Source organism: Ciona intestinalis, unplaced genomic scaffold (assembly GCF_000224145.3).
Source record: "Ciona intestinalis unplaced genomic scaffold, KH HT001180.1, whole genome shotgun sequence".
Lineage (NCBI taxonomy): Eukaryota > Metazoa > Chordata > Ascidiacea > Phlebobranchia > Cionidae > Ciona > Ciona intestinalis.
The window spans coordinates 1-24,323 of record NW_004191501.1 but is presented as its reverse complement, the minus strand read 5'-3'; the positions used below and the strand labels follow the sequence as shown (position 1 = coordinate 24,323).

The window sequence follows — 24,323 nt, the reverse complement described above, 5'->3', positions numbered from 1 at the left end:
ATTAGAATAATTTTATTAATTTATTAACAACATGGTTTGCTTGTAAGTTCACAACATAAATGTGTGTTAACTTTTGTCAATAAGAAAAAAAGTTTGCACACAGTTTTTGCCCATAGTAGCTCTTTACCTTTTTATCTTTGCCTATGTATATACATATTAATTACCTTGCTATCATTACCAATATGCTTTGTGCAGACAGTGCTAGCAGAGGTTGCTGTAAATACTGGAGTACCAGCCATAGCTGAGAATGTTTTTGCTCTCCAAACCAGAGTAACAGTCAGGTTTGTTTATTATAAAATTACTGTGTTAAATAAGTGGTAATCAAAATCACTATTTCCATATTAAATTCAATTTTACTGACAGTGGAGTCCCCACAATTGCTGGAATGTTCGACAACATCACAACGCAACTCAATATATCACAATTACAAACAACTGATAATATGTTAAATATCATAACTGGACTAAAGTTAACTACAGTTACGAGCTCACCCATTATGCTAAACATCACAGGTAGGATTTTGATCTGTTTCACTCACAGAAAATTTGTTTTTGATTTGAGAAATATTTGACTGAGTGATGATTTGTGTTGGCAAATAAGTAACAACAGTTATTGTGCCTTTCCCTTTTATTAGATTGTGATGACTTATACCAAGGGATATCTCCATCCAACACTGCTGTGTTTGAAGGAAGTGCTACTTTTAAATGTGTTGGTGCAAATACAGTCAGTGTTCTCGGAACATGTCAAGCTGATGCAACTTGGAGTATTAGTGGAACCTGTCCACCAGGTTAGTTGTGTACTCCAATTTCATATAACACATTTTTATGATATAGTAGTTATATCAATGTATTATGGTATAGTAATGGTGTATAAATATATTTAACTGATAGTTTTGATATATATATATTAGTTATTATGACATCCAGCTTTGTATCATCTTAAAAACTTTTCAAACTACATATGGTAGGTTTCATGATTAATGGATATGTCATATAATTAAATATATTTAGTGCAATGCAACACCACAGCAGCAACTGATTCAGCAAACGGGATTATTTTAACCAACTCCGCATTGCTTAACACACTGGTTAATGTTAGTGCCATAGTAAATGTCGGTTGTGGCGATGGGTTTAATGGGACAGGTGGTAGTCGTACTTGTCAAGCTGATGGAACATGGTCTGCTTCAATATCGTGTGCAAGTAAGGATTCTATTCAATTCCGTTTTTAAACATTTGTAATCGGTAAAAGGATAAAATCAAATTTGTGGTCTAGAAATAAAATATATACAGGTTATACAAAATTTTTAACTAGATTTTGTGATGTTATCTGAACTGTGGTAAATAAAATTAACTGACTAACATTCTATCTATTATATTAAAAATTAAACAAATTTTACAATGCAAAACACTTGATTCAGGAGTTTGCAACACATCTGCTGTTGTATCAAATGGAATATGTCTTTCAAGTTCTGTCACACGACACAGTAATGTTGCAGTTGGTAGTGTAGTTTCACTCACATGTTGTGTTGGGTATATACCAAACAATGGAAGTGGAACTTGTGCTAATGATGGTACTTGGAATACAGTTCTTGTATGCATGCCCAATGTAACTACAACTGGTAAGTCAAAATGAATATTTACAATTTAAGCCATTCATTTTTTTATTGCAAAAAAAGGTTTATTTGTTTAGATTATTTGAAAGTTAGGAGTTTACTGTCTGTACATGTGCAATGTGTCTAAATGATGGACCCTTAAAATAAAAGACTGTAGTAGTGTAGTGTGGTTTTAAATAGCATCTTATTATATAAGTTCTGTTCATATTACTTCCTTCTCTACTCTGTATCTTGCAATAATTAGGTAAATGATAGTTAACTTTTATATTTAATGTTAGTTTATGGCTGTCACCCAGTTCTAACTTTTAAGCAATTATTATTTACACAACAAACGATTGTGTAACCATGAGCACCTCTAGTCTATCTGCTTAACCTTGTTCAATATTTCTACACTCCTTACATTAAACATTTAATGTTAAGAGTTTTATCATAAAGATTTATGAGACAGGCAGACAGCATACCTATACTAAATAGTGCATGTTACTGTGTTTCAATATGCTTTCATTGTTGTTTGGTCTGTTTTTCATGTGAGGAAAACTCACTCATCTTCAGTAGGACATGAATGGTACTGATAATCAAAAGATATTTATTAATATCAATACATCTCAATTATTTAACATATTGTCTTGATTATTAATTATTTTGTTTTATTTCCGACAAAATGGTTTTAGCTCTAACATATAAAAATGAAAACTGCTGTTAATTGGCTATTATGTTTGTATTGGAACTAACCAAAAAATGTATTTTATACACTTAGGAATAAATATCATTTGAAAATATTATAAAGACAGGAATCATTATAACTAACATGCATTAATGTTACAATATAATAAAACTCCTTAAACAATCCTAAAGGTCCCACAACCCAAACCCCGACAGCACCATCAGGTATCTCGCATGATTGTGGTTTAGTAGTTCTCACAAAGTTTTAACAAACTCAGTTTTATAATTCATTTGTGAAATAACAAGGATTTTACTGAACACCAACTGAGCTATTTTACATTTGCTACTAAGTTATACCATCTTTAAACTTTGTTTAGACACAACACCTATTTTTACCAATAACACAACGGGGACTTCCCAACCAACAACAACCACAAAAAACACTGGTAATCTTGCGTCTTAATGCTAACATAATAATGTGTTTGTGAATTTTGGTGTTAACTTAAATATTTAATAGAAAACCCCATTCCGCCCCCTAAACCTTGTCTGCCTTGTTGCCTCCGCATACCTTTTCCTCGTGGTAAGCAACATCAAATGACAGTGGTGTTTAACACCTTAATTTCTTACATGCTGAATATCAATGAACAAAAGTCTTAATTAATCACCTGAATAATTTAATCACACAGTGGACATGCCATGTAATTATGGTGGATTCAAAAACTAATATCTATATTCTATATTATTTGTTGCGAGACAAATTTCTGTATGGTGAATGTGTAAGCAAGTATAAGAACTTTGCACGAGCATGGAGGATACACTTAATTAGCATGACACAAAAAGGCAATTGCAATTGTGGAACCACACACTAGTTGCATTACTACTTTTGATGGTTGTATATTTAATCAACACTAATTTTCATAAGTTAGTAGTAAACTAAAACAAAATAAATGGTTTCTTTATTTTTTTTGCTTCTAATCAGCTAAATATTACAAATGTTTCATAACGTGTAATGTGTATAGTATTTAAATTTCTGACCTAAACTTATTCATCCGCAGGTTGCTGCTGCTGGTGGTGGTGCATTCTTTTAATCATTTTGTTCTTTTTGATCGGAATACTTGCTTTAGTTCTTTGGACAATCGAATTTTACAGAATATGTAAGCATTCTATTGATAACATTACAAACTACTTATATCTAATGCTGTTTAACATGAAGATGAACCTGAACTTGGCTATGGAATAAAGTTTCTGATGTTGATTGGAACTGTCACAGTGATTCCTATTGTTGTTTTCGTTATACATCAATACTGTACAAGGGGTGAGTTTGTTGTTTCATTTTGGTAATTGTTTTACATGCTTAGTATTGTATAAATCTAATGTTGGAAATATACCTAAATAACTAAAATACTATTGTGATATAACAAACAAAGTAATATATCCTACTAGTAGTTACTTTCTTAAATCTTACAAGTTAAATCAATGCAGATAGAGGAGGAAAAAGTAACGATCCAGTACTTGTGTTTGGGAAAAAAGATTGGGGTGTGTGGTTTATTCTATGCATTTGGTTACCATTAATACCTGGTATCCTCATGTTTAGACAATGGCACGAAGATGTATATCTAAAAAGTAAGTTTAACCATTTATTAATTTACTGGAATAATGCATTGTATGAATGTTTTATTTCAGAGAAACAAGAACTCCAAAAAAAAATTCCAACTAAAGAAGAACTCCAAAAGAAACTTTTAGAACAAGTAGAACCCAAACAGAAATGGTTCATGGCCATATGCATTGTGTTGGGAATACCAATGGTTATCTATTACTTTGTGGATAAGAGTAGTGTTAAACAGAGTAACAGCAGCGGAGGTAAGTCAAGTATTTAATTTTTGTAGCCCTGATCTTATTTCGTTATCTGGTGATGCACTTGTTTTGCAGTAAATTGTTTTTGTTTACCTTTGGTTAAGTAAAGTATATCCAGCTATATTTAAATAATGTGTATAGCTAATTTATAACTAGCTTTTCTTTTAGTTGATTTGTATGTAGTTCGTTTCAAGTTGCTTTTGTTTAAATAGCACTACTGTGGTTATGCATGCACCAAGCTTAAAAATTCAGCTTCAATTTAGTCAATTATTAGTTTATTATTTAACTGCAACTTTAACAACACTAATACTCACTTCTATTAACACACACCCGCATGCTTTCACCACAAACCTACAAATTATCATCAACTTTCAACATAATTGGGTTAATTTCCTAAACAGACAAAGGCAACAAAGTTCACCCTAGCAACCAAATTCCATAACAAATTTTTATGTAAGTTTATTTTCCTTCTGATGCATATTACAGAAAATATGACACACACTGCTACGGTAGCTACATGAAAATCCACTAATCTTGTTTACCCATGTAACTTGACCCACACAATCAGTTTGTTTGTTTACATAATTTTAGTTTTGTTTCAGTTTTACCCAATTAAAGATCTGTTGTTATTAGTTGGTGTTTGTATTAATTTTTATTTAGGTTCATATTAAACTATGTGAAACTTGTTTTTGAAGAATTATGTTATATTTTATTTTGTGAGTGTGATGTTTTAATTTTACAGAAGTATAAATTTTATTTAATTTTTAAACACTATTGTAATTTTATTTCCAATTGTGTTCATTCCATTAGCTTTGATTCAATGTTGGATGTTAGGCCATAGTTAACAGCTGCACTATTTGTTATATTTTACAGAATATAATCAGCATTCAAGTAGATGAGCTCCTATGAGCAGCCCTACTATATGTGACTCCACACGTTTTTATAACAAATGGAACTCCACTTTCTTGTAAAAACACAAGTAAACTATTTAAAGTATTGTTTCACACTGTATTTGTTTCATGGATATTTTAGTGTATTGCAAATTTTATGTTTTAAAGTGTCTTGGCACTTGTATATATCTTATGCATTTATCGGAAAATGAACTCCACTGTTAATTCATCATATGTTTAAAACATTTTAACATTGCGCATAATATGCATTTCTTAGTTTTGTATTCCTTTTAAAGGTTCTAAATGTCTTCAAAACTTTAAAATCGTTCCAGGTTTAACCGTTACTATTGCAAATTATACAATTATTTGCACTTTAAGCTTGACATTAAGGTTGTAGTGTGTGAAACACATTGCGTTTTAAAAGTTCACACAACGTACAACAATTACACAAAGATTATTACGGGTCATTCAATGATGCAGACCTGGTTAACACTTCTTATTTTAAGCCTTATCTCAACAGTCGTTTCCTGCATGCCCACTCGTTGAATAGATTCAGGTTTATAATTGATTGAAGCTTCCTTATCGTTGCTTAGTGCTGTTTGTTTTGATTTGTAAGAATAATAAGTTGCTTAATCTTCACCTAGCAGGAAAACGACAGTGGTTATAACACAGATGTTCTATTTCATACACCTCTTGTATATAATATGTAATCTTACATTTTTTCATTATGTGTTTCCTTTTAATCAATTTATTCGGTTTATATGTAGAAGCATTTTATAATGATGTTGTAGTTCAACTTTATTTTTACACCTCTGTTATTAATCTTTATGCATCATTAGAGCTGATACCATGTTACCGCCCAGCGTTTTAAACGCACAACTTGAATAACCCAGGACTCTTAACATTTGTCGGCATTTTAATACTTGCAGTTACGTCACAGTGTAAATGTAACTCTTAAAACCAAGTTCCGTCCCCTACTATGTATAGTTTTACATTAACATAAAAATAAATTCGAAATTGTACGAAGTGTTATTTTCCACGGCAGTCACAGTGAGGGCAGTTTACGTTGAAATTTAACACCCACCGCACCAGCAACGCCGTTACACAAAGCAATTGTATGTGGTTCTATTCACGCTGTCTAGACTTATGTTTACATTACAAAACAAAGGGAATAATACCAGGATCACTTTGCTCGTGTGACGCACCTAAGAGAAATCGTACTATTATATAATTGTTTATGTCTTTTATTCACTTATGATCTTCTGGAAGTATTTTATATTCAATTACATTTCATATGTATTGTCTTTTCACTAAATCGTTTTAAATATGTATAAACATTCCATTTTAATCGTTGTTGCTTAATCTTTCACTTGCATATCACCCGTGAAATGTAACGCAGATTCAAAGCATATTTGAAATAGAATATCACATGACCGTGATAAACATGTCTATGTACAATTCAGCTCAGCTCTAGTTTGTAAAGTGCAAATCGTTTTTAAATGTAAAATCTTTTCGTAATCGCTGCGGAAGGTGTATTAGATTGTTTCGATGCGATGTCTAAGTTTGCCATTGTGAACGCCGAGGATCAACAACGGGTTCGCGAAGCCTATTCAATTATTTCTTTATTTTTTATTATTACGTCACAACGGCTGGTAGTGAAACGATAGCTTCGAACCGTTGACTGTTTATTACGTAACAATGTTCATGGAACAAAGCCGTTCAGGACGTGACGACACCTGTTTCGATCACGTGGTCAATATTCCGGAATGTTTGTAACATTGCAGCTTACTTTGCAAGATGTGATGACGTAAACATTTAATCCGCAGTGCTGAACCCGCGCACGCTCATAGTTATTGTTCAACGAATAATTGGCTTGTGCAATGTAATTCACATACGGTATAAAGTATTACGTATGTAGGTGGTGTAATGTTTCTACTTCCTCATTTAGTTGCGACACAAGTCCCTTGTTTTCCCACTGTCGCAACAAACGGGGTTAAATTTAACATAACAACGAAATATACACAAAGCTACACGAAGTTAAGACCCATAAAGGGGTTGTTACTTTTAACGGGTGGTTTATACAATACGATGTAAAAGTGTTTTTATCATCTCGCTTTGAAGCAACAGTCTGCTGCATCGTTTCCTGGTAATTCAACAGAAACGTTGGTCGGTTGTAATGTTTATATTCAAGCTGTAAAATTTAACTGTTAATAAAAACGAGGTATATTCCATTGAAAACATGTGTGATGTACCGCCTTCAACCATCAGCGGACAAACACCAAATAGTTTATGTTTCCAACCGAAGCGTGAAGTTCGTTATGGTTGGTTTGTTGTTCAGAACTTTTTGGTACCAGTTGTGGCACAAAAACATTCACCAATTTAGTTTTCAAAATTGTTGCGCTGGTAACTAAACACCGCGAACTTAGACTCATCTCGTATTAAACAAGCACCCACATGTTATGTAATATTGATAATTCGTGGTGTTTGATATATTATGATATTCGCAAGATATCCTTGTGGCAGCGGTTGGAATTTTGTTCATGCCATAGTTTGGCTTCTTGTGTGTTTGTTCAATGAACCACCAGCTTCCAACGCAACGAACAATAGGTATATATATGTAAATGCGACCGTACCGTTTGTGTTGTCACTACCTGTTGTTGCTACGGTTCGATCTGTTATTGCTACGGGATCCATGGGCGTTGCCTTTGATGTTGGTCTGTCTCTTGACGCTACCAAGTGGTAGAATCCGCATTGGTGGTAAAACAGTGCATACTAACACGTCACCATAAGAAATGAATTTGATTGGTTAATTCCTTCCTTGTGTTTTTTGTGACGTAACAAACGACATTACCACTTCCTCGTTTAAATATATTACCACATAATGCAATACAATGGATCAAATGCAGATATACGTAGATTATAAGGTACCATTTACGTTACCGTGTGACCGATGTTGCATATTTAAATATATAATAAATGCACAATATTATATTACGTTGAAGTGTTATGAAGTATTTTACCAACGTTTAAAATAAAAATATTTTCCCAGCGTTGGTTTTCCAAATGAATAACCCGTTTGCAAATCGTTTTAACGTATTCGAAATATTCAACCGTATGTTTGAATATGCGAATTTGAATTGTAATTTTATATTTCCGTAACAATATATCAAGTCTATCGTTTTATACACGACGTTTATTCTCATAGAAGAACCCAGTGATGTCATTTCCGCGTAATATCGCTACATTATGTGATAATTGTATTGCGTGACGTCACTAGGATTCGTATTTCAAATTTTGGTCGCTTTGTTGCCACCCAGCGGCAGATAATATTGCTTTTAACGATTTTTTACCAAAACACAATTCCTTATCTCTTATCGTATACTAGATTTTATCAAAACAGTAAAAGTCTGTGTGACTGTGTAATTTGAGTTGATTTACTCGATTTCTTATCAAATTTTAATGGAGAATGCTATTTCTATTTTGAACTTTATGTTGTTTCTATTTACTATTCCTTTCGGGGATTTTACTTTAAACGGGACTCTTAATGACGGGAAATTCTCTATACCGAGAACTCCTATAGAAATCTTATTTCTTCCTATATGTTGTTGCCCATGTGAAGGATCTAACGACACCTACGAAAATATTTCGTGTTAAAGTCAGTAAGTAGTTAATTGCAACACAAAAACTGTTTATGGGTTTGAATTTGTAGCACAAATCAGTATAGTATTTGATATTTAATGGGAAACCCAATTTGTGGAGTATGGATGTGCTGCGACGATGAACATCCGTTAAAAGACGTAACATGTCTAGATGTCTTTACAGTGTATGGGCCACCTCTGCTCTACACTTGAGGAACCTGGTTTTCTGACACAAAATTGTTTAGGAATAAAATATAAAGAAAATTAAAACATGTAATTTTGCAGCTTTGATTTGCAGATAATCCAGATACCACTAGGTTTACTTTATGATCATATTATGATGTCATTATGTCTTATATATCTTGCATTGTTTGGTAAGTGAATTTTTTTTTTGGAACAATAAAAAAATATTCCAGAATTGATTTGAACATCCTAATTTTAATGCCCAGTATTCACTAACTGGTTGTCTAAAAGTTTTTTAAATCTTCTAAAAAATAGTGACTTCCATATGTGGTTGCTCAAAAGCGAGTAAAATGTGTATGTAATATATCTAAACAATTAAATTTATGTATATTTAACTTAAATATATTTGTTCACAGTTGTAAGGAGCCACGGAGGTTCTGTATCTGAATTACAAGAACCTCCCCAACCAAAGCAAGCAACCAACACAGATGTTTCAATATCTGTTGTTGTTGAAAATATAAAAGTTTGGTCAATGGTGAACAACAGAGCCAAGAGGTCAACACAGTTATCTGTTGAGAGTCGAAACACTTTTCCCAAAAACCAGATTACTGACCAGCATCCTGGGAATCCAGGTAGTAGAGCATAACACTTTTCAGCTTGTAAAATATTAAATGTCATTATTTTACAGATATTATGGATCTTATATCCCTAATATCCTTACTCCTCCTACTTCCAGTTTGGTGTTTGGTGTTTTGGACTTTAGATGTTTATCAAACATGTAAGTCATTTCATGTTTTTTAACTTTGTCATTACTTGTTCTTTAAACAAACTTTTTCATGAGATGAGAGAGATGACTTAACCCTTGGATGGAAATTACTTTTGATTTTGTTTTCAATTCTCAATATTCCAATGTTTGTTTACCTCGTGTTCGAAATACGAACTAAAAAGAATCAAAAAAGAGGTGAAGTAATTTACTATTTTATTTAATTCAATGCTTTATTACTGAGAACCATTTCAGTCACTGCTTTATAACTTGGGTACTATTGCACTTTATAACCTTAGATAAAGGTCACCTAAACAATTTTAACTTAAACACTATCTATGCGCAATACGTTAGTATCTTTGAATTCATCTAAATGGTTTATAACATAAAGTGCAAGGAAGTATGGTGTTAACTGTTAAGTATTAAAATCAGTTGAGAAAATACTTCTGTTGTTGTAAATTTAAAATCAGCCTTTACAAACATTTAAGCACGGTGAATATTACTTGAACAGTATCGCCCAAGTCATGCTTTGGCAAAGATTGGAATTGTTGGTTTATATTTTGTGTTTTCCTTCCTTTACTACTCGGCATCATCATGTTTCGAATGTGGTATTCGAAGATATTTAAACCATGTAAGTTGATGGAATTATTGTTTTGTTAATGTTTTATCCTTGAAGGCACGAACACATGTATGTGTGAAACTTGTAAGTGTGTTATAAACACCTGATTACAATCCATTTTAAATATTTTATTGTTGTGTTTATATCTGTACCTTTAAAACATCAAAATTAAACTAAAAGTATAATTTGATTCTTAAACTTGTTATCATCCAATGTTTAATACATGAGATTTAACCAAGTTAATTGTTTTATATTTGAACCATAGATAATCTTCGTGAACCAAAACACCGGGTTCTACTATCTATCTACATTGTGTTGGGCTTCCCAATGCTTGTGTATTATCTTGTTGATTATTGTACTTATGTCAAAAAGAACAATGGGAGTACAACAAGTAAGTGTCATGTCACCATGGGGTGTTTTTAACAACACAGGCACACCAAGTGATCACAAATTGGCTGTTAAATTGCCAAGTGGAAAATTCTACTTACAAAGTTTTGTACGTGGTACTGCATTAGCTTGCACAAGTGCATGAACTAGGTCACCTATGTTATAACTTGTGAAGTTAAAGTTACCCCAAACAAACTTAAATAAGTTACATTCTTAACATGTTTTGCTATATAGGGCCTTCCTTTCCTAACCCAACCACAACCACAATGGGAAAAACGTCAACCAAACCAGATGCAGGTTTCAATGAAGTCACAGTAATTCCTAACGGTAATTATTAAACATGGGTTATCTATATATTATTTTCATAGTTATGCTTTACTTGTGTTTATAAGATATCTATTTATTCAGAATATACAAGTGAATTCAGCAGTTGTTCATCATTGAGTTCTTTACCAAGATGTTAGTTTGTGGTGTTTGTTTTTGTTTTAAATCTTCCGCAACAAGATTGTATGTAGTGGAAACTATATAAGCTGTACAATTGCGCTTTTGTTTTTAGCTCCATCAGTAAGGAATGTTTATAAAGGTGAAGCTGAAGTTGATGTTGGTCCAATATATGACCAACCACCAGGTAAAAGTGGTCAGTTATATAAGCTAACCATATGTTAATAATGGCTATGCTTTCATGCAGAATTGATTATGATATCATATATAAATAGTCTGAATATATAGTAACAGATAAATTGATTATATTGTATTATTTAACAGTAAGCAACATGAGATATGGTCGAAAAAGCAACCAGGTTTTACAAAACATAGCCTATGCATTTAAAAATATTCATGTCATCATATAATATACACAATGAAGAAGCAGTTAACCAATTACAAAATACAATACCAGTATTATATTAATCATTTGTTTTCAGATCAATCAGTAAGGAATATACATAAAGTTGAAGTTAATGTTGATCCAATATATGACCAACCACCCGGTAAAAGTGGTCAGTTATATAATATGACTGATATGTTTAACAATAGTTGTCTAACATGGGTATGTAGATATACATGCATGTCATGGAATTGATTATGATATCATAGATAAATAGTCTGATTATATAGTAACATGTAAATTGATTATATTGTATTATTTAACAGTAAATAACATGAGATATGGTCGAAAAAGCACCAGGTTTTACAAAACATAGCCTATGCATTTAAAAATATTCGTGTCATCATATAATATACAATGAAGAAGCAGTTAACCAATTATAAAATACAATACCAGTATTATATTAATCATTTGTTTTCAGATCAATCTTTTAGGAATATACATAAAGGTGAAGCTGAAGTTGTTGATCCAATTTATGACCAACCACCGGGTAAAAGTGGTCAGTTATATAAAATCACTGATATATTTAACAATAGTTGTCTAACATGGATATGTAGATATGCATGCATGTCGTGAAATTGATTATGATATCATATAAACAGTTATAGTATATGGTAACAGTTAAATTGATTGAATCAGCAGCTTGGTTTGCCAAAAGATAGACACCTTGTCCTCACCTATGTATCTAAATATATTTATGTTGTCCCATACATCAGGGGTGTGCAACCTGAAGCCCATAAAGAAAAGCAACCCGCCAAGCCAGTTGTATATTTTCACCGAATTTATTTTGTTTGCACACCCCTATTATACATGATTAAAGAAGAAATTCTAAAACAGAACACCAGTATTATAACTTCTGAATGTTAGGATAAATTTACATTTTTGATTTAATATAAATCACTCAATACCTATGGTATCCTACACTATGTATGGTTGGAGTTTGTATATATTTAATAAATTTAACTATAATATAGATGCTTATGTACAAAAGGATCAAATGCCCAATACTTCAGGCACACCCACAATAATATATGATGAACCATATGAATGTCCTATTGTACCGGGTACGTAACTAACTTTAGTGTTGTACTTACAAACTTCCATTGCATTGCTAACATTAATGTTAGAACTGTTTGTTATATATTACAAAACGTACAAATTTGTTTTTTTGTTTATTTTTTAAAACAATTTCAAAAACATTTTGTTTGAAATGATTAATTGGCTGAAAGTAAAATCCACCATGTTAAATTCTTTCTGTTTTTTTCCCATTGTAATTTAAAACTTCATTGTTAGGAAACAATGGAAACATGATAGTGACATCACAATCTATTCTTTACGAACAATCTCCCGTTAATCAAAATTACAAAGAAACAGGTGATTACAAACATCATTGTGCGCTCATTATTTAAAAATATGATCATTTGTTTGTATTATTACATCATACATACTTCGAAAGTTAGCTAATGGGACACATCTGGCTCAAATCTTATTGTTTGTATTATTACATCATACATACTTCGAAAGTTAGCTAATGGGACACATCTGGCTCAAATCTTATGTCTCCTGGTATTCCTAGCTGTGGGGCCTCAGCTATGTTGAAGCCATTACTTTTAAGTAACCTGTATCTATATATGATAGATTACTTTGGCTGGTTATATTTTACAACTATATTCATATATTGCGACTATAGTTTATCTATATTTGTTCGTTGTTTCATATTTAAAGAAATAACTTTATGCTGTTATTGTTTTACAACAGAATATGAAAACACAAGACGTGAGAAACGTTCTGACTTTCCACCTTTGCCAAACCTTCCCCCACCTTTACCAATAGATGAACCAATGTACATGGAGACACAAAATTAACGGACAGTGGCACATAAATAAATGTGTTATCAACATATTATGCATTGTACTGTGGGATGAGAGGGGACACCTTTAGCTCATAATATCCAAATATCCTGATTGTGTTTTAAACAATTAACAACTGCTATGGGGGAAGTAAGGATACGGTTTTATAATTTTTTCTTTGTGTACGACCAAATAAGACGAAAAATGAATAAAAAGGCGTCCCATCTTCCCCAACCTACTATATGTTGGTTTCCTTTGAGAATAGAAGATTGGGTGTTAATGGATGATTTGATGTATAACATCAACAAGCCACCTAATTTAAATTACCTTTTGTTATGTTTATCATTTAATGATGTTATAAGGGTCTATAATAGAAATGGGCATATTCTTCTTTAAATACTGTACGAGTAAAACCACACCCATACATAATATATACTGTGATAAAATGTCTGTGTTGCAAGTATAAAGGTTACCGAATGACTTATTAAAGTGTAAACATGACTTGTTTACCTTTGTCTTTGCTTAAATTTCGAAGCCATCTTACTGTTGTACAATAACTGTGGTCTATCTTTTGATGTTTTTCTTATTCTTACTCACTTTAAATGATCAACACTGTTTTCTTTGACCCCTTATTTTACAAACTTTATATTCTGTAGTTTATTGTTTTGAAATCAAAGTATTCTGTGTAGTCATAATACATATTTAACTTCACTGTGACGATACACTTTTAATATAAATCTTTATTTTCCAAACAGTGGTAGATAGTGATAGATATTACTGTATTTATTGGACTGCATTCCAAACTTTAAGAAAAAGCACAGGTTTGACCGTCACAAGAACAATGAAAGAAAGCAACAACCAAAATACAAACAAATAATGAAACAAAACTGTTTGGAAGATCATCAAACTTAGAATACGGAATGTAATTGCACGAATTGGTGTAAGTTCCTACAATCATTTCATTAAAATTTTCTAATTTATGATTTTATCATTTAAACATAAAATACTTTGTTATTAGAAGTTAATTGTATAAAGTAAACAAGGGTTAAATCAATCAGAAATCTTGTAGAAAAATAGAAAACCGACTCATTCTGGGACAATAAATAAACTTTCTTGCAACAAGTGTCTATGTAACAAAGAAGACTCACTGCAGCCCATCTTCTGATACGTTTTAACGAAAAGAAATCTTCTATTTAAACTTTCGCTTGATGCGCCTAGTGGTGAATTATGAGTGGATACGCTTGATTGGTTATTAACTGTGTACGAGGGCGTCATACGGAACTGTAAAAAGGAAATATAACATTACACATACCCTTCCTAAATATTACTAAACAATTTGCATCATAATTAAACACAATTTTGCATACAGTCCAAGCATAATATGACATAACAATGCCTTTAATAATGAACTTACTAAAGGGACAAAAATATCAACGAGCAAAATGCTGGTTATAGTTTGGTTTGGTATTTATCTGGTTTTCCACCTAAGTATTCCCCTTCAGGTTGGAACAGAGCAGTAATCTCATTGATGCTTCTTCCTTTTGTTTCAGGAACACGGAAATAAGTAAAGATCCAGAATATTGCGAGGAGGACGGCAAATATAATGAAGGTATAACCACCAATCTCAGCATTGATGGAAGGATACCTGTGTTGAGATGTAAATTAAATTTATTTGAAATAAATACAGGAAGCTAATAGTAAAGTAACATAAACAATTCCTCAATCTTCTCGCCTTTGTATACTATGTAGTAAGAAGTCATAAAATTTATTGATATAAGTGGAGTCTGTATATGTACGAAAAGCAAGGCAAATGTGTCACCTCTCAGCTCTTGTTTTCATACTATGTAATTACATAAAGTTTTCCTTTTAAGTTTAAATGTAAACCTCTATTATCACTGCTTCAGAATACATACCACAAACTGACCAACAATGATTTTATAAGAGGTAACCTACATATGTTATAAAATTTCTCAATTCCCGCAATCTCTTTGTATAAAGACCTGTTTGTATGTATTCCAAACAGATAATGATGTAATAGTAATCTTACGCAAGTCCGATTGTAAAGTTTCCGAGCCAGTTGACCAATCCAGCGATACTAACAGCAGCGGGACGAGAGGATTGGTTGAAGAGTTCGGCTGTGATAAACCAGGGAATGGAGCCGGGTCCGGTTTGGAAAAAAGCAACGAAGAGAAGAATTGGAACGAGTGTAAGCCATGATATGACGGTTGTACGATGCAAGTTTAGAAGAACCTGGAAAAATACGTGGATATTGGTTGATACAGTCTAAATAGTACGGTGGCCTAAGATGGAAAGCAAAGTCAAAGTTTGTAGTTGAAGACAATTGACAAAGTATGAAGTGAAAAGGGTAATTGGCAGCTGGTGGCTTAATGAGTTATGGGAGGTTGGGGTTTTGTTAGGACTTGTCAACTTTTAATTTAAACTGACATTAAACATTTGTATTGCATAATACAATTTATATGCAGAGTGGTTGGAACTGTATATTAGTACGACATAAAACGTGTTTGTTGTTCAAGGCTCACTGTTATAACTTACTATAAAGCAATATGCTGCTCAAATATTGATGTAGTGGAAAGTCAGTAAATATTGAGGATTAACACTCGTTTGGCGCCGTGGCAAAGTATTTAACAAGTCTGCCTTTAACCCAGAGGTAATGGGTTCAAGGCTAGTTGCTGCTACTATTGTGGGCGCATATGTCCTTGGGCACCCGCCATACACTAAACGGCAATGCTTTAACCTAGTGATAACTAGTGGGTTGTCAAACTTGTTAGCCACACATAAAAAAAACGAAAAAATTCCTAAAAATAATCACCCCTAGAGTAGCATATATTGTAAACAAAAGTTACATCAATAACATTTGTCCATTAGGCTGGTCTCTGATACTAGTAAGACAATAAAGAATGAATGTTAACATTCCTACTTACCACGAGTATAACAGAGCAAACACACATCCCCCCTAAGCCAATCAAATGCAAGATTCTTCGCCCTGCGTGTTCAATCAGTAACAAACTGACAATCGTCATGACAACGTTAACCACGCCCACCCCAACTGTTGTCAGTCCGCTGTAAAATAAAGTCCTTTTTGTAAAAATGTCGTTATTTTATAGTTATATAGATTATAATAGGCATGCGGTTTTGTTACAGTTTAACGGCTATTGCTTTACCTAGTCGTTCGATTTTTAAAATGTTTGGTTCAGAAACAACTACGAAAAAACGTTTTTTTTAGTTTTGCTCCCACGTGTTTAATCAGTAACGCCATTTTAAAGTTTCAAAAACGCGCCAACCAATGCAATAAAAAATCGTATTGTTTCGTCACACAATCTACTCTGTGCGTCATCGGTTATTGGGAAACATTTATTACGTAACCAATACTCGATTATTATGTGATAAGTAAGATAGCTGGTACAATATTACACTTTTGGGTGTAACAAGTAATGCCATGCAAGAGCAATATTATTATTGTTGTAACGTTTATTAATAAAGCTAATGATTAAACAGATGCTGTGTTTTTCTCGCCAAAAACGCGTTTGTGCCGGATATGTAACAGACACCTGTCATATTATTGTCGGTTTTAACCCTGAACAAACTTATTGCATATCTGTAGATTACTAAACAGTAAACACATTTAACCTTAGTTTAAGTTGAAAGCCATAAACACTTACGTGTATTCTTCTGGAATACCAGCTGCTATGAACAGTTGGGTCGAGTAATAGAACACTGCATTAATACCCGACAATTGCTGTGATAGTTGCATCACAATTGCAATTATGAGCGGTTTTCGAAGATAGGAGACGGTGAAAAGTTCTATGATAGCTGTAAGAAAAAACTGAATGAACGAATGTAACTTACTTATTCTTGCATGGCGGGCACTAAAAGCCGTTAGAACACCGGTGTTTTGTTTTATACACCGTGCTCGCTTACGAGTTACCACATGTGTAACTTTATGGATGATTGTTTTTATACTTTGTACACAAGCATGCGGGAGCAATCAAACGGGATATACAAACGTTGCCTGACTACTTTGTACAAGAGTATTAGCTTTGTTGGAGATGTTTTATCATACCGCATTCGTGGACCCGTTTTAACAGACTTAGAACTTCCATAATACGTCAAACCTAAAAGTACATTTTCTGATCCATACATTTCATGCACATACGTACGTAGTTTCTTACACAACACAAAAGCTTGCCACTCACGAATAAATAAAGCGATAAAAGTCATTTTACTTGTTTTTCTTTCCGTCGAGTTAGCTTGATGCTCGATTCTCATGTTATTCATTTCTTCTTTGACATCGTAATGATTACCGCGTAGCCATTGTAAAGCTTCCCTCGCTTCTTCTTCTTTGTTCATTTTCACCAAGAGGAATCTAACAATAGTCGTTTTTAATCGATTATGATGGAACGCGATGTAACATGGCGAGGCTAATTTTATTTAAACTTTCGCTTGGACTAAGGTGATGCCTTGATCATTCTCAGTCAGATGTGTCGGTCCAGCGCCGTGTGTTGTATACATTGGTTCAATGGATTTCATTCATCATTTATCTTTGCGTTGTTAGAGCGCTAGTCTCCCAGAGTATTTGGATACTGGACTAGAGGCTTAACGCTGACAACGTGAACTCCCACTATTGTGGACGTATATTGTCTTTAGGCAATACGCTCTAATAGAGTGTACAAATTTTAGCCAAACTAAAAAATCCAAATATTTACTCACATTTTTAATAATATGTGGGAACACTAACAGGCGAGTACGACGTGTGTGAAACATAACAGCGGATTATGTGTGTGCTGTGGTATAGCTATCATTTCCCTAATCAAACATATAACTATTACATTCGTTATTTGTTTTGTTAAATTTCCGATCACGTGGCGAAGCAGCATAGAGGTATAAAGCAGATGACCAAAACTATGACGACTTTTGAATTTCGAAAGATCGGTCGAAAACATGCTAAGTCACATGGATATATCATGTGGTCGTTGTCTATTGTTTAACTTCCGGAGCTGCGTATTTCCCACCGTTCCTATATCTTGTGTGGGCGGACAACTCGGTATTGTTATAAGTTTATACCCATACGCGTTGACCATACAAGTGACTAGGCCCGTGAACGAAAACAGGTCAATTCGCATTTATTCAGGCGCTGCGCATTGCGAAAAATCCGTCGATTTATTCCGTGGTTGCTGTAAGAACCCAGATCATCGTCGAGAAAGAATCTCTATTATGTAACTTGCTGCTGGGAGCCACGCGTTAATAGAAGATTTGTTCACACCCATTGTTTGTTTTGTCGGAATTTAATTTGTTATCGAGGTAGCATTCAGGGCTGTTGTGTAAGAATAATCGTTGAAGGTCATGTCCCAAAAACTGGACCATGTAAATATGATTTTGCCTCTAAATTATATTCGGAAACATACAGATGTAAGGTTTCGTGCGTCCTATTAGTTACACAAGATGGGGTGGAGTCGCTAATCACTGACGAGAGTTTGCTCAACCTCTACTCATGGCAGCACATCTGCACGCACTATTGTGTGGACTAGTGTAAATAAATGATTAGTACGTAATGGTTTGGGGTTAATGCAAGGGCAAATATATTTTGCGGTGTTCCTGATGGATCTTTTAAAATTAAATCTTTCATTCACCTCAGAGAATATATGGCTTGAAATACTTCAATTAGGGGTTTGTAAAAATAGGTGTGCAAATATAGATTCCGGTAGAACACTAACATGGTATTTGTCCGGAACGATAAAAAGGACATTCTTTCAATTGCAAACATTTGCACTTTAAACAGCTTATATTTATTGAACAAAGATTGCAATCGCGTGTTTGGATCGCGAACGCTAAATAATTTGTTTTAGAGCAAGTGATCTAGATCGTATTTTGCTGATTCATTCCCTTGTAGCTTTTTAAAATAGAATTTAACATCATGTCAAATGTGACACATTCGGCAATATTAGTGGGTCATCTTTATTATTTACAAGTTGTTCACATTTTAGTGGGAAACATTTGCAAAAATACTTCTGCCTCGGTTTTGAAGGAAATATTTAAAGATGAAATATTTATATATTAGCAGCATTAATCATTTGTGTTCGAAACGCGTTTAACCATACCATGTAGACATTGAATGAATTAATAAACCCCTTATATTTTAGCGTTGGGTAGCAACGACAGCCACAACACGGATGCGTTATTTGACACATCTTATTCGGATGCGTTATTTGAAACTCGTATTTATCAGTTTTGAGGTTCCCATTACTGCATAGCTTAAATAAAAAATGATTACCAGTGCCGTTGCCTTGCCTTGAAAGACTATTTTTATAAATTAAGTTTCTGTTGTTACGAAGGTCACTAACCTAGGACTGTCCGGGCAAAATGGGATAACTGCAAGTTGAAAAATAGCGAAGACACCCGTCAATGCAAGAAGTAGAGGCCACAACGTTGGTGTCCCAAGTAACCACCGTAGTCCCAGTACCTGTGATGTATTTGTGGATATAGTGCTATCGAAAAAGATGGATACCTTTAACACCTAAATCCCTTATTTCCTAGTCGTGTTTTTAACCACGCTCTTTTACAGTCGTGATGCTGCGGTTATATATTTACGTTAGTATTCTTTGTTTGGTACCAAACGGGATAATAATATGAATAAAAACATGAACCATTTTACCCCAACCTACTATAACACAGCCACAGAAACGATTACGTAACAATGACGTCGTCATACCTGTGACAAAAGCATTGACGTCACCACCCCGAATTGGCCCAGAGTTCCAAACACCCCTCTGTATTTAACTGGAGCTATCTCGGTAAGATACATTGGTGCAATGCCCATGTTGATACCACTGTTAATGCCGATAATGAAACGACCTATCAAGAAACATATTGGATTACATAAGCATGTGATCACGGGTGTAAACCGGATGAATGCGGGCTTATCTACAGTTTATCTTTCCGCATATGTTGTTACCGCTATAAAAGTCGGATGTGTTACCCACCGCAGTATAATGGTATCACCATATTGCAGTTTCCTATTGTATAGCAGAGCGGGGAAAGCCGGGACACCTTTAGCACATAATATCCAAATATCCTGACCATGTTTTAAACAACTAACAACGATATATGGGAGTCGTAAAGATGCGGTTTTATAATTCCTTGGGTGTCCTTTGTTTACTACCAAATGAAACAAGAAAATAGAATGAAAAGGTGTTCCATCTTCCCCGCCCTACGGCCCCTACTATATATATATTGGCTTTTAACTGACGTATGTATTTTCAACTTGTAAAGTAGCTCCTCACTCGGTAGGTTGTGATTTAGTCGGGTCACTGATATAATAGAGGCCTCGATGGTATTTTTGTTTTGACCTTGATTTTGGTTAACTTGTTTTTAGTACGCCTACAAAAGTTGCGTGACATTTAGTTTGGGGATTTGGATGACCAATGCTATGCTATTAGTTTATACTGGATATCACGTTCGTATCCCAATAACGTTGACAGCGGACATAAAACATGAACTTTAGAATCGCCGATCCATACTTAAGCACAAATATATCGCTTACCAATAATCAGCATTTCGAAGGAGCCGGCCAGTTCAGAGAAGCCCATTAAAGCGGCGCCCAATATGGCAGTGATGTTATTATACAGCATTGATTTCTTGAGGCCGTATCTTTCAGCGGCCACTCCCGCACATAGAGATCCTATCATACCCCCGACAGCGGTAACGGCTACGGTGAATCCCCACAACAGGTTGAGCGTAGAAGCCGTAATTGGATGACCGTAACTTGATTAGAAATGGATCAATGATAATTGTGTAGGTATTGGGTAATATACGTATATGGCATATCAGTGTCTGTAATATTAACATATGCTGAACATATGCAAATGACAACCTGGCTTAATTTTAAATTGAGGTGACGAAAACGCGCAAATATATAAATTATTTAGTAACGCTAATATGAGGTTGGGCGCATTTGTGGGTTAGCGGTTTTTATCTTACTGTGAATCGAATGTTTTAGTGAACAAAAGGCTGAATACAGCGTGATGCCACCGACGATTTATTCCTATTGTAAGCACCAAGTTTCGTATATAAATTTCCCGATAAAACGTGGATAGATGGATTGTGTGTTTGGCAACTTGTGCAAGCTGGTCCTCGGACAAGACGCGTCATATCCTTTTGATCATGCGCCACTCGCTATAGCCACCCTTTTTCGAGAATGTAAACAAAGCCCCACCCATATTTTATATTATAGCACAACCATGAAAGGAATTCATTGTGTTACCCGGCATTGTATTGGCCGCTTTGTTAGATACAAATGCGCTGCCACTACTCGTCGATATAGGTAAAGCGACCTCGCGTTTTAACGAAATATTTATATTTCAGTGAATGCATTTCTATACGTATGGTAGGGTGGGGTAAAATGGGCCACCTTTTCGTTCTATTATCTAAACCCATTCGTAGTAAAAAAAAACATAAGTTGAATTAAAAAACCGTATCATCACGACTCTCATAGACTGTTGTTAAGTGTTTAAACACGGTCAGCATATTTGGATATTATGTGCCAAAGGTGTCCTATCTTCGCGCCTCAACTTATTATATATAAATTCCTTTTTTTGTGTTTTTGTAATTACGCTCTTCGATACCGCAACCTAAAAAAAACAAGTTACTTAAACCTACCAATACATAATAATTTAATCGGCAATCTAGATTAACAATTTTGAGCGTGCTATAACGACTGTCGTTTTCCTGGGATAAGGTGAGGTTAAGGCAAGTTCAATTAAATCATATAAACTAGACTAGATGAACAATTTTGGTTCCGTAAACCAAATTCCTTCACTGCGAACCACGCGACAAAAAGTTTTGTGATTTCCGGTTGAGTTCTTTACTTTTCCAATTTGGTAAATTTCTACGCATTTCTTTAATAGAAACGTATGTAATATGCAGGGTTACGAGCGTTCTAACCATTTACTTCCAAATAAGGTAAGTAGGACGTATAGTACAACGGGTCGTTTTAGACCCTAAGGAAATAGTTTTTCATTAAAAATGGATGATTTTAATAGCTATTTGGCCAGTGTTTTCAATAAATAAAACGGTTCAGAAATTGTAAATATTTAAAAACAGCGTTTAAAAGGTATCTTTGCTTACCGATTGAGGAACGTAACGTTGTAGAATTGTTCAATAGTTTTCTGTGGTGCGTTTATGACGCCTGTGTTGTAACCGAACTGAAACGTAGACCCAACAACAGCCATCGAGGTTGCCAACACGAGTGTTTTGGTCACGCCGGCTTCGTCCGCCATTATAGTTTTTGACTAACACAAGCGCCAAGCTCAAACCTCAACCTAACATATAAACAAAGTAATTCAACAGAATAGTGGATACGTATAGTGCTCTTGTAAGTAAACAATACTCGATTCACACTTGCTCTACTTTGGCAATCCAACTTTTACAGCTTTGAGCGCTATTTGCACTTGGGTATATAACAATCTGTTCACAGGCCACAAGAATGCCTGGTTTTCCATTGTAGCCACTAACTCATTCTATCCTTGTATAGTTTGTATTGCCAGAAGTCGTTTTAAAGCTGACATCCTGTCTCATATGGTGTTGTAATTAGATGGGTTTCATTGCAGTAAGCTTTATGTATTCTTGTGTGTGTTATGAATGCTGGGCTACGTTTAAAGGTCAAGTTAGCTTTAGGACGGTAGCTGAACAAATACAGTAATCGTTAAGCTCGTTAACACTACTTTAAACATCATGGCAGACATATTTGTTGTGCATTATAATACTGAACAAAGTCCACTACTGCTATGTCGTCTGCGGTTAGCCATATCTCGAACATTCGTTGTTGAAAACGTCAACCCAACCGCCTTGACTGCCTCGGTTATATAACCAACTAGTACCTCAGTTGTTTTAGTTTATATACGACTAAACAAGCTTACGTAACAGTTTGTTATGATGTACCTTCAGCGCGTTGTACAACTCGTGACACAGCACATACCAACCAACCCCAATACAATGTAAAACGAGTCATCTCTGTTTGAGAAAAAGAAAAACGTTCTCGCTTTTGCCCACGTGGATTGCCTGTGCCGAAAATCGAGTTGTGAGAATACCCTGTTCGGCCTTTGGCTACCCTGCGGAAACGCTAATTTCCTAACTCCAGTGTTTTGTGGGAAACAGATAATGTTTGCATCAGTTGTTATCTTTTAAACACAGACACCCTTACTTGGGTACACTTCGCCCTGGGGTGTGTTTGCCTAACTGTGTAACTATCTTGGTTTGGTGTTAAATTCAAAGTTACATTCGCTCAAAACGACCTTTTGGTTTTGTAGCGCTGACCCTTATAAAGTGCGAATGGGTCACTTTATACTTTAAAATTCTTATACTTCGTGCTTGTTCTACACCCCTAAAATATTCGGGTTTAATGTTATTTATATAGTACTGTGAGGTAAGATGGCTGCCGTTAGCAAATGATATCTCACATTCCCAATCGCGTTTTTGACAATTAACAACATTCTCTTAGAGCCATGAGAATACGGCTAAATCAATCTGTAAATAACCTTTGTTTACTACCAAATAGAACGATAAAAAATGAAAACCTGGACCACCTTGCCCCGAACTACTATATTAGGTACGGCCGTATTCATCCTCTCATTAATCATAACTGAAACATCCAAGCTGTCCTACATTCAAGCTTCCGCTAACCAGGATAACAGGATGTGCCATTTACTGATGACTTTACGTTTCCTGTTAATTTCCAACGCAAGTTAAATATATCACTGATAACTCTCAACACATGACTACCGAAACTGTAAAAGGTGTAGAAACCCAGCTTTAAGGAACTCGAAAACAACCCAAGAAAATTATGATGTGTTGGTACGGCAGGTTTCTTGCGCTGGTTACCTACAGTACACCAAGTAATATTTCTTAAACCGATTATTTTTCCCGGAAGAGCTTTATTATTGTTTATTCTACCATGTTTTTAAAA

General features: G+C 34.3%; 3 protein-coding genes across 32 annotated transcripts in view; 2 read left to right on the top strand and 1 right to left on the bottom strand.

The window, feature by feature from the left end:
• LOC104266756 (mucin-5AC-like) overlaps window positions 1–6,041 on the top strand; it is a 6,855-nt gene extending 814 nt beyond the window's left edge. The window contains exons 3-16 of one of the 11 annotated variants that reach the window (XM_026840283.1): window positions 196–281; window positions 364–512; window positions 635–787; window positions 1,011–1,199; window positions 1,418–1,618; window positions 2,468–2,500; window positions 2,653–2,721; window positions 2,793–2,855; window positions 3,331–3,429; window positions 3,489–3,590; window positions 3,758–3,898; window positions 4,019–4,135; window positions 4,531–4,582; window positions 5,003–6,041. In XM_026840283.1, the coding sequence (XP_026696084.1) occupies window positions 196–281; window positions 364–512; window positions 635–787; window positions 1,011–1,199; window positions 1,418–1,618; window positions 2,468–2,500; window positions 2,653–2,721; window positions 2,793–2,855; window positions 3,331–3,429; window positions 3,489–3,590; window positions 3,758–3,898; window positions 4,019–4,135; window positions 4,531–4,571 (1,443 nt within the window). In that variant the 3' untranslated portion in view covers window positions 4,572–4,582; window positions 5,003–6,041. Of the gene's footprint in view, window positions 1–195; window positions 282–363; window positions 513–634; window positions 788–1,010; window positions 1,200–1,417; window positions 1,619–2,467; window positions 2,501–2,652; window positions 2,724–2,792; window positions 2,856–3,330; window positions 3,430–3,488; window positions 3,591–3,757; window positions 3,903–3,958; window positions 4,136–4,530; window positions 4,583–5,002 lie in introns of all 11 variants that reach the window. The other 10 variants (XM_026840280.1, XR_003397469.1, XM_026840282.1 and 7 more) reach the window with 10 other exon arrangements.
• A 2,295-nt stretch (window positions 6,042–8,336) lies between these two features.
• On the top strand, window positions 8,337–13,863 carry LOC104266755. 19 transcript variants are annotated; one of them, XM_026840291.1, is made up of 15 exons: window positions 8,337–8,674; window positions 8,956–9,031; window positions 9,257–9,475; window positions 9,529–9,618; window positions 9,682–9,801; window positions 10,115–10,234; window positions 10,488–10,613; window positions 10,844–10,936; window positions 11,018–11,068; window positions 11,166–11,246; window positions 11,533–11,598; window positions 11,917–11,994; window positions 12,470–12,559; window positions 12,789–12,869; window positions 13,254–13,863. In XM_026840291.1, the coding sequence occupies exons 2-15, from the start codon at window positions 8,995–8,997 to the stop codon at window positions 13,358–13,360; spliced, it is 1,359 nt and encodes a 452-aa protein (XP_026696092.1). In that variant the 5' UTR covers window positions 8,337–8,674; window positions 8,956–8,994; the 3' UTR covers window positions 13,361–13,863. The 19 variants fall into 19 exon arrangements, with proteins under 19 accessions (XP_026696092.1, XP_026696091.1, XP_026696097.1 ...); XM_026840290.1 differs by having other exon boundaries at window positions 8,337–8,678; XM_026840294.1 differs by lacking the exon at window positions 8,337–8,674 and having other exon boundaries at window positions 8,860–9,031; window positions 11,166–11,237.
• A 204-nt stretch (window positions 13,864–14,067) lies between these two features.
• Window positions 14,068–22,936, bottom strand: LOC100185344 (solute carrier family 2, facilitated glucose transporter member 1-like). Of its 2 annotated transcripts, none has more exons than XM_009863717.3 (10): window positions 22,487–22,936; window positions 20,904–21,124; window positions 20,073–20,215; window positions 19,705–19,823; window positions 17,590–17,729; window positions 17,026–17,176; window positions 16,288–16,426; window positions 15,393–15,595; window positions 14,830–14,990; window positions 14,068–14,626 (listed from the first exon to the last, which is right to left on the bottom strand). In XM_009863717.3, exons 1-10 carry the CDS (start codon window positions 22,636–22,638, stop codon window positions 14,598–14,600), a joined length of 1,458 nt encoding a protein of 485 aa, XP_009862019.1. In that variant the 5' UTR covers window positions 22,639–22,936; the 3' UTR covers window positions 14,068–14,597. The 2 variants fall into 2 exon arrangements, with proteins under 2 accessions (XP_009862019.1, XP_018672762.1); XM_018817217.2 differs by having other exon boundaries at window positions 14,760–14,990; window positions 22,487–22,934.
• Window positions 22,937–24,323: the final 1,387 nt, after the last annotated feature.